Here is an 11156-nt window from a genome sequence, read left to right on the forward strand (position 1 = left end):
TGAGTTGAGCCGCCGGGGGTAGTTGTTTCAGGGCAGGCGGAAGGAGGAGTGTGTGTGGCAGTCTGAGGGCAACATCATGTAGTTTAACACAGACTGTGTGACTTATTATATTCAGACCTTCCGTGTTTCTTCTGCTCGTTTTTCATTTCAAAACTTTAACTTGTTTTTAACCGACATGTTCCTGCGCGGATCTAAAAAGCGACGGTCCAACCGCTCGGTAAGTCTCTCCTTTTTCTATTTTTTTTTTTTTTCCCGTGACCATACATTTAATTTCTTTTAATGACTCCCCACCACTCAGTATACACTTTAAGTCAACTTTCACACTTGTATTCTTTTCACACAAGTGGTACTTTATCGGGTTAACTTTTGAACGCTTAGTCCTTCCTCTGTCTTCAGTGGAACAGACTTGAAATGAACTTGTAACACAGAAAAAAAACCCACCTCCACCTGGCTTTTATTTATTTTGTCCTACTCTTTTTCTTTCCCTTACACGTACAGTACATAATATGAATGTGTTATATACTGTGTAGCAGACACATTCTTTGTTTCTTGAGTCACTTCGGGCGCCCCAGGTACAGTCAGGAGGGGTCAGACGACGTCATAGGTTTGTACCTGTGCAGGTAGGGATGTGGTAGCTGTAACCTGAACATGTTTATTACCTTTGTCAGGTTTTCATTAGAACAACAATTGATCCTTTGTTAAATTATGCTCTCTTTTTTTTTCTCCTTCTTTTTTTTTTTTTTTTTTGTTTGGGACTTTTGCCCAAAACACAGCCTTTATGGTCAGCATACAGAACAAATGAAGCTTGTTTTCGGACCAGACTTTTAACAGCTGTGTGGCCATGAAACATCTGGCTGTGCAGCACACTTGGACTACATCCAGACAGTGACTGTGAATCCATCCACAGTCACACCGCCCGAGTTGTTGTTACGGTTCACATTCAGTGTGCAGCAGCCTGTAAAAGCGAGCCAGGCTATAATAAGTTTTCTGAGCTCACCTTAACTGTATGTTAGGAATAATGTATATAAATGTGTAAGTATTTAATATAAAATTGCAGTTTTACATGTAATTTATCTTTTGTGCAATGCTTTAACAGTATTTAAACACTTGGGACACCTGTTCCACACCTGACACGTACAGTAACTACACTAAAGTATTAATGTATATCATTAATATTTTATGCAACACTCCATTACATCGGCTCTAGAAAAGTGAGTTTTTGAATCGTGTTACAACACCGATGTGTACAAGCGTATTTTAAACACTTGTTTTGTAGTTTTTCCAAACTTAAACTCATTTGTTGATTATCAGAGTAAGGAACAGATGGATTTACTTTCTATGTTATGATATTATTACATTAGATATCATCTGATTTGACTTTTTATAAAGATTAAACGTGCTTTCGCTAACTGCAACACTACAATTAAGTAATATAATTTGGTGTATTAATGTGATTGGCCATCATTACAGTCATTTTTATCTCAGGGACTGTGTTACCCTTCCCTTGCTTACATTATTATTTTAGAGAATGTTGTCAGCATCACCTATTATCATTTTTAACTTATTATTCAATGTTAATAGACTAAAGATCACAAGTCAAGATCATCAACATTGAATAACAAATGCTCCATATAGCCTTTGCTCTGCCACAAGGCAATTATAAGAAGTATTTCCAGCATTTTGATTCAGGCCTGCTTTATCTTTATAAATAAGATTATACATAATGTGATTATAGAAGACTGTGTATATGATTCAGTGGCTGAGCCCAGAGATTGGGCTCGATATGAAATGCAAAAATACTGTGATTGAGGTTTATAAGACGGATGTACAGTCTTATCCGATAACAGAAAACTAATATTCAGCCAAACTGTCGCAGAACAAAACTCTGCACTCTTTTTGTATTCGTTTTTTACCCTCGAAGCTGTTGTATGAATTCATGTTAGTCAATAGCCGGTGATCCGACCTGTCTACTGTCTCTGGGTGAATATCAAGTTTGGTCTATTTTGCCTTTTAGATAGTGGCAGGCTGAATATGTAGGACTGTGGCTTTTTTATAGCACACATTTTGATATGAATAATACATTTGATGATGACTGAATTCAGTTTCAGGGTCCTCGTATTGTGCATGCCGGTTCACTGTCATGAAACAGAGCCACCGTTAATGTTATTAGTAACACCCATGTTTTCCCCACTATAAAAAGTCCAAATGTTTGCAGTGAAAAAGGGTCTATTAAATTGTGTCCTACAGTCACAACAGCACTGCCACAGATCAAATGTCAGTCCGACCCTCAGAAACGTGTATTTTGGTAAACGCATTCAGTTGTTACACGTTGCGCTTTGAGTTGACCTCGGCAGCGATGCATAAAACCGTAAGATTAACAAGAAGTGTTCGCCACAGAGCGGGGAGGGCCCGGCGACGGCTGGCCTGCAGGCTGCCTGTTTGATCCGTCCAATGAGGAGAGGTGTATCTACTCAGCATGCCGAGGCAGCGAAGGCCCCTGACCCCTAACCCCTTTCGTTAATGTTTAACCCCCTTCCTACACCACAACACTGAGGAGAGGAGCAAAAGCTAAATGACAGCCACTGTCTTCTGTCTCATTCATTCCTCTTACTTACGTTAATAAACTCTTTAAAGAGCTTCCCTCTGGCCAGTGACAGTGCCACCTATTTAGCATTTAGTGTGCACCTAATGAGAAAATGTAGGTGTATTAATTATCCATCCTCTTACGTTATTGCAAGTCATTGCCGGCTGACCAGTTGCAGTTGCCTTCTGATGTCAGATAACAAAGCTGGCAGGCGTTCAGTTTGTCCATTACCTGGTTACACGGTTACTTGGTAGCAAGAAAAGAGCTCAAGCAAACCGAGGCAGCGCCATGTGATTAAACTTTATACCCACTTAGTGAAAACAAAGAAGCTGATATGAAAGTCCGACGCCGGAGTGTGAGCATGCGAGCCGATGTGAACTTGTGAGTGTATTATTTACTTTACCCACGCTTAGTTTGGAAGAAACTTCCTACCACCACTCCCATCACATCCTTCACTCGCAGCACAATAGGCAAAACCTCATTGTCGGGCCACAAACTTGACGCTTTATCTTTTGTGGAGCACTGAAAGGAAACACATGAAACCCGCAAGTCTCCGTGCAGCCTTGACATATAGGACACTTTCATCACGATAAGGAAATGTAAAGCTGGCGACGGCTAATGTTTAAGGTTATCCTTTCTGTTTTCATCAAAACACAGTCATTAAGGAGTAAATTAAAGGTTCCTGCCTGTTTCAAATGAACCTCTGTTTTCAACAAACAACAGCTGGGAGGACCAGAAGATGTTGATGTTTTTATTCCATCTCTAGTTGGATTTTGTGATAGCATGCAGTGTTAATTAAAGCCAAGATGACAGGTTTAATTCATCTTTGGATATGTTTACAGCTAAGCCCATCTCCTACTTATTTTGATTCTTTTAATTACCCTAATTGGAGTGTGACCTTGTCAAACTTGTATTGAATGCTGTGAAAACTCTCCAGGATGTTCTCTTCTGCACATAATGGGGCTATTTAACTATTTCAAGTAAATTTAAGGTTTTTCTCAGGATTCCTAATCCGTCATTACTCATTACATCGTGATTGTAGTACCAGTGCTTAACTCTTAATTACTATCAGTCCTTAATTCAGTACTATGATGTTGCCCTCCTTATCACTTTTATATCAAATCATCTATTACATTATCTAATGTAGGCAGATGTCCATTACGTCAGCCTGAGGTGTTTCAGACGAGTTGATCGAGTTAAAAATATAATCTCTCGATTTCCAGAGGCCTTGCAATCTCAGTTTTATTTATTTATTTATTTTGTTGTAAGATTTTCTTCAGACCTCTGTGAAAGCAAATCTGAATGTACTAGATTACCCTGAGTCACAGCAAACTTTCATTTATATATGTCTTACCATTTAAGCAGTTCAAAAGTGTGGCAGTGGCAATCTCTCTGAGAGCACCACCAGACAGGTTCAGAGGCAGTAAGACATCAGCTGCCTTGGTATCTCTTGAAGTCACAATTTCTTCATCTGTTTTCTGTTCATACATGATGTTCGTGCTGATCCCGCTCAATTGTCCAGTCGGGATGAATTGTTAAATGTTGAGCACTGACAAATGAACTGTACAAGTAATGTTAGGCTTCAAAAGGCAGGTTGAACAGCGCTGGAGTGGAGAAACATTGACATTGAAAACATTCAAATATAAAGCATCCTTTCATTTCTTCACTCTGTGAATGGAAAGTCAGTTTCCACCCTGTAGTATCTCGAAGAGTAATCACTTCAGGTTGGCTTCACTTTCCAATGGTGGTTTTATCCTGCAGCTATTTACTCTCATTCTGTTTAACCTCAATAAATGTAATATTTAGGAGTGCAGCCGTACACTAGTGTTGCACGTACAAGCATTTTGTAGTGTGTGCCTCCCTGGCTCTGTCACAATGACAGCTCAGGAACTCCTTCCTCCTGAGGAAATAACAACTGAAAGGTCCAGTCACCCAGAAATCACCTGTACGCTTCATTTAGCCCGTCTTGTCACCTTTCATACCTGGCTTTGTTAACGACGAACAAAGTGGCGATTAATAAGGCCGCATGGAGGAAGACAGATCCCAGTGGCTCGACACACCGTGCAGCATTTAAAAATGGCATGTAAATTATAGCTCACTGTCATGTAGGACTATTCTGGACTAACGAGTTCATGTTCCTACGAAACTGGATACAGTCATCTGTGTAAATAGACTAACATCTCCACCCTGAAATCATGTACAAAACTACTCAAACTGAATGATTTTTTTTTTTAATTAAAAAAAATCATATAACAAATGATTTTATATTCCAAAAGTTGCTAACTGCTCCCAGTTCATTCAGTCTGCGGTTTCTCACTGCATTAGTGAAGCACTTACAACCCATACAATAATCTACAACCCTCAGCTATCGGTGAGATAAGCTGAGCAAACTCGGTGTAAATCAAAGTAATGCATTGCAGTTCTTGAATTTTCTCATAAGGAACTCTGCATGGGAGGAACAGGCTTGACGTGAATTTACTGATGGTTAGGTGGTTAGAGTGTCTGTTGAACCCAATGAGGTGTGTGTGGTTGGAAAAAGAGAGATCAAAACACAGCTGAGCAGGTATGCACAGGTAGCTTGCTGTATCACATATCTGCATTTTATTGCTTTGTTTGTTAAACTGTGTTAGCGTCTGCGCATGTCAGCATTATGCATCTGTATGTGCCACTTGTTTATGTGTTTGAGAGGAGCAAACATTGTCTTTGTGTTCGAAAGTAAGTTTTAAGTTAAGTTTTGTCTGTTTTGAGAATCTCGCCAAACCGGCAGCATGTATGGGGTCGTGCTCTTTTGTTTTTTTACAGACAGAAGAGCACGTGAGGCACATGCTTTGTCTTAGGGAAACAATAGAGTCCCAGAATCCCTTTAGAGGGTAAAAAAGAGCTAAAAGTGTAGACAAATTATCTGTCAACAGTAAATTTCTATCATAGAAGACACAAGCAGTGCCCTTAAATTAAGGAATCAGAGAAAAGTAAAGTGGAGACAAAGTGACTACATGGAGAGGGAAAGGGTGCAGCTCTCATCCTGTGTCTGCTTCCTTCCTCTCATCTCTAAAAAGAGGCCTATGTCTGCAGTCTATAGTCCACACACACACACACACTCGCTGGGCTGCAGGAATTGAATCATAAGTGAGATATGAGGTAGCTGGTTTAGTGCTAAGCTGTTCAGTTGCTGTTGGCTAAGTAAGATGCACTGCTCAGCACTTTTGCCAAAAAGCATTTTTGAGATTTTACTCCCCTCATCATTCTGCGGTGTATATCCCACCACTTACAAAACACGCATCATAGCATTCCTAAAAAAAAAAAACCCATACTAAGTGTGAGGACTGGTCTCAAGCAGATTTACCTCAGGGCTAACTATGTAAAATTCTGGATATCACTTCCTGTTTTTTTTGTGTCTGCAGGCAGCTCCTGTAGCAGGTTTAACACCCACTGCAAGATTTAGTCTAGTGATTGTACACACTGATCGGGAGCTGCAGTGTTTGGGGTCAAACCAGAATCCAGGAGGGATGATCGTACTCTACGTTCAGCTCTAAGAAAATCATGTTATGTCAAAGCCTTAAAACACATTTGAGCACAGAGGTGAGAGTGAATTTACATGCTGTCAGTCACAAGCTGTGTTAGATACTACTTATCTATACTTGTGCCTGCTAGGGTAGCGTGCAGTCATTCTAATAGTTTATATAGCTGACAGTTCAAGCACACAGGATTTGTCATACATTGATGTCATTTAGTAATACATGAGAAATATAGACAGCCCATACTCCACCCCAATCGCTGCTGATTTAAAGGCTGAAGCGATTGACTCTAAGTGCATTCTGCTCGTGGCTTAAGTGGAGACACAACTCACTCACTCAGTATGATGTTGATGTTTCTGCGGCAGTGTCTGGCGAACACCGTATGTGCTAACTGTGTTGTTTTAACTTGACTGTCTTGCGCCCAAAACCGTATAACTGGGAAATGATGTGAGCTGAAGTGAGTTTGTGTTGTGTTTTCAGCAGGAGGAAGAGGACCCAGACAGAGGGCAGCCGTGTATGCGCTGTGGGGACCAGTGCCCCGGCTTCCGTGTCCACGGCTGGAGGTATGAACCGTAGGGCTCTTAAACATTAACAGCGCTGCCTGTAACCTTAGCAGGAAATGTTTGTCTCATACTTTATATTCACCTTTGGTAGAGTTACACTGTTTCCTGCTGCTTGTTGGATCTTGTGCTACTTCTGATAATAACCAGCTACTTCCATTTAAAAGCAAGACTGTTAAACTAAAACTAATGACACCCTCACCATTTTAAGAAAGAGCTTTTTAATTCAGACCTTCTGATTCTCATTTAAAAACAGATGCTTTGTCTTGAATTTATGATATATTTTACCAATGTTTCTAATAACATGAGGCTATTTAACCCGCAGCCAGCTGAGACGTTTCATGACATTGGCTGACTGTCAGATATAATCTGCAGCTACAGGCAAACCATTTATAGACATAAAGACACTAACATTATCAGCTTTATGGGCACGTAAAAGGGCAATTAGTAGATGTATATGAATACGATGTGTCAAATGTTTGTGTATTTGCACATCTTAGGAAGGACAAAACAAGAAAATCAGCTTAGTTGTGATTAGTGTACACAATGAGTGCAGATATGGATTAAAAGACAACAAACATGACCCAGCCGGGGCACCACATCGTATTCACAGAGCCGATCATCCTTCCAGACCCCGTGGTCATAAGGAATCAGGACTATAGGCTCACGGTCATTAAGCGCTGACATCTGCAACAGAAGCAGCTGCATTTAGTTTTGAGTTGACTTTATCTTCATGTGAAAACAGAGCAGCAGGATTACTGATAGTTATCCTGCAACATGTGCTGTATGTCTGACCTCCAGTGACTTAAACGTAAGACCTATTCATATGTCGCTGTAGTATCTGTCATGAATTGTACTGAAAGCAGGGCCATATGGTGTATTCGCTCACCAGGAGGCTTTTAAGGTGAAAAGCACTGTGATGTTTGATACAACAGATCATTTCCTTTTGCGCCGATCATCTGAGGGATCATCTGGAACTAGTTTTTATGGACACAAGGCGAGCTCGACTCAGCAGAGTGTTTTTGTTACATGTCCTTTTTCTGTTTTTAAGTGTTGAGAGAGTTTGTTTTTCTGCAGCAAAGGAACTCTCAAGTCTTGTAATTCCTCCTTTTTAAATTTAAGCACAAGCCACTTGAAATGTCTGCCTACATACCTCTTACACTTATTTGTTCAGCAGTCGTTAACCACTGTACCTCCTCAACAACAATTTATTTTATTCGGTTAAGCAGGTTCTTGCATGCTTTCATTTGAGCCCCCTTTCCTTTCTCTTCTTTAGTTCTTTAGTGAATATCCAGCTGGTTGGGTCTCTTGGTTAGTCTAATCCTGTCAGTCACGCTAATAAGATTAGGCCTTACTGCTGTGATAGTAACCCTCTAGACCACTTCATACCTCCCTCCCTCCCTCTGTCTTACCCACTGTCTCCCCCTTTTCTAAATTTCACTTTTCCCTTTTCATATGTGACAATTATATTTGTATATATTATATATTTATTATTTCACAAAGTGTTAAAATATAAGTATAAAGTTACTATTTCTTAATTACTTTGTATTTTTAAGCACATAGAAGAAGCAAAGAGTCAGTCGCTTGGAAGGAAGCCGTACGATTCAGATTATACATTTCATTTTTCCAAGTGCATTGTGTCGCCTTTAGTGGATCCAGACTCTCAGGCCGTAGAGAACAATCACAGACTTCGACACACAGCTAGATGAATGAAATAAAAGACAAAGATTTATTTCAGGTTACGAAGGCTTCATTCACAATCCCAGATGGGCACTGCATGGTTGAGGCTTGGTGATGGAGAGAATAAAACAAAAGGAACAGGAATGCGTACTGCATGTAACCAAAAGACTGTAATAGTATCTTTTAGCTTTTTTTCAGTTCTGTTCTCTCTATTCAGTTCAAGACAAAAGCTTAGAAGTTAGGATGTAATCTAAAACACGTGTGCTGTTCTCTACCTCCGGCCACACTGCGGTGTAAGTCTAGCCCCTGTACGCATTGATCTGTTTACAGTTTGTTTAATCTGTGCAGCATTAACATAATGTTGTGGTTTATGGAAGACTTTCAATTATTCATTTGGCTGGAGGAGAGATCTGAAATGACTTTTTGGGTGAGGTTACAAAGAGAAATGTCTTGTTTAGACGTTTGAAGTCTCTTAGCCGATCCAGGAGAATGAGGAACATGAAAGTGATTCAATGATTGAGATTTATGGGGGTCAGTTTTTAAAACCCCAGAGTCCGTTGCTAATTGCATCTTCCTTAACAACCAATTTAAAGTCACACCTTCCCTGATGGAGAAGATCATCCAAGTGACCACAGGCTTAGCTGCTGATGCTCGCTGAGAGGGAAGTGATCCATCTTCATACTGAGCTTTCTCAGACAGAGCTTAAACTGAGGCGGGGGGCAGATGGCGCTTCCGCTGCCCAGCAGCGAGCGAATTGAGTTACTTTTGACCCACAGGTCCCCGCCACGCTTCAAAAGTGTTCAAAGTCGCCATCGCTATTAGTCTGGGTGGCCATGCGGCAATTACTCAGTCACTAATTAGTGGCAGAGAGATGTAGGACAAGGCCCATCTGTTTCTTAAAATCAGATCTAAGGAGGGCTTCACTATACCCCACTGCAGTATGTCTCAGTTATAGATTATCACACCAGCAGCAAAGCAGAGGATTATTTTATGGCTGCTACACTGGATTCCACCTGAATGTTTTATAACTGTGTATTGACCTATAATATGTCTGTAAACCCACAAACAGTTGATCTAGATTCACTTTTTAGGCATTAGCTGTCGACTGTCATTAGCCACCAAACTACATTATGGTAGAGCTGCAAGTTAACTAACCATTATTTTCATTATTGATCATTTTGTTTATTAAAATGTGAAAGAGAATAGTAAAACACGTTCAGATTGCTTCTTTTATCCGACCAACAGCCAAAATGAAAAGATATCCAGTTTACTATCTTACAGGACAAAGAAAAGACATTTTAGAAGCTGGCACTAGAGTTTAAAAATCTGAAACGATACTCGCAGAATAAAATTTTGTCTAATGAACGACACTCTGATGCAGCTCTACATGACAGCTGTCACAACTAAGCCTCATTGCTGACTCCGTTCAGTTGTTACTTTCATCATTTTGTGTGCGTGAAGCAATGGTGAAAAAACAGAAATATTGAACAAAGAAAGATAAGTGAATAATACTGGGTCTTCTCTAACAGATGTCTCATGACTGATATTCATCCTGAGTGATTGACTGAAGTCAGATGAGCCGGTATAAATTCAGAAATGTGTCGTGACTTCACTGAGACTTAAAAGTCACGCTGTCTTTTTCATATTTCATCAGATACACTTTGTTGTCACGCATGTCCATCTTGATCGCATAATAAAATGACAAATACTGCACAGCACAGCATTGCTCATAGGCTCAAAATCTGCTCCACTCACTTCTATGATTAATAACTGCATCAGAGCAACAATCGTCCATCTGTTATGAATCAGTTGCAGCAGTCTGTTCAGAGGATAGACCCAGTGAGTTCACTCTTCATGATTGTCACTTGGACTCTGATGTTTCATATCTTCAAAGGCAGCGTGAGTACATTGTCGGGCTCAATTGAAAGGTGTAAGAGAAAGGTACGCTGCGTGTGTACTTTATCTTATCTTTTTAAGTAAATTTAAAGAAAATCACATGAGCATGGGTGTACCATGAAAACTCTTGTTTGTATTTTCTCCAGTGTGTGGTTGTGTTCAAGCCTTTTGTCTGAGCCTGCTGTCAGCACGGAGGAGGGTGGGAGTCGGGGGGGCGGCGGGGACATTGAAAAGAGCCGAACGGACAGAGAAATTACCACATGGAAAGGAGCTGCCGTAGAATATCACTGCTCTCGCTGACAGACATGCTGACAGGCTTGCAGTAGTCAGCGCCTTATCGGATGCAAACTCTAAAAGTTTTCGGCGGAACACAAGTCTGGATGGGACAGCGTCAACAAGCCAACCTGGACTAATTTGTCATGATTACAGCAGGTACTGAAGAAACCATATTTTACCGACTAACAGGATTAGAGGGACTAGAAACTCAAACAGTCATTAAGTTGGGTAATGTGGGTAGAATGAAGGGTTTCTGTGTGTGTGTGTTTAGAAGATGTTTCTTCTTGTGTTTCATAGCCTGGCTTCATGTTGTTTTGTACACACATCTGTGGGGATTTAAGGTGCAGAACATGACGTCAAGTACAGTTAGTGTTTTTACTCACCTCCCCTGTACACACTTGACTGTCTATAGTGTAACGATAGGGACTATAGGGTATCTTCATGGAGATGTCATGTAATTTAAGATGTAGAAAAGGCTAATGCATAACTGGTCACACTCAGGTGAGTTTGGGATCCAGCGTAGGGGTTAACAAGCTTAATCTCTGTGTTCAACCAAATTAAAATGATTTAAAATCCCCTCAGCCAAAGCTAATTAATTAAGGTTGTTGGGAGTCCAAAAGTTCAAATTGAGTTTATTTCAGCTCC

General features: G+C 40.4%; 1 protein-coding gene across 1 annotated transcript in view; it reads left to right on the forward strand.

Moving 5' to 3' along the window:
- Positions 1-11156, forward strand: part of prickle3 (prickle homolog 3) — a 20669-nt gene continuing 9513 nt past the window's right edge. The window contains exons 1-2 of the mRNA XM_035656269.1: positions 1-217; positions 6580-6662. Of these exons, the coding sequence (XP_035512162.1) occupies positions 176-217; positions 6580-6662 (125 nt within the window). The 5' untranslated portion in view covers positions 1-175. The remainder of the gene's footprint in view (positions 218-6579; positions 6663-11156) is intronic.

This window comes from Morone saxatilis, unplaced genomic scaffold (genome assembly GCF_004916995.1).
Source record: "Morone saxatilis isolate NCDOM2014 unplaced genomic scaffold, NCSU_SB_2.0 Contig15, whole genome shotgun sequence".
In the NCBI taxonomy this organism is placed as follows: Eukaryota; Metazoa; Chordata; class Actinopteri; family Moronidae; genus Morone; species Morone saxatilis.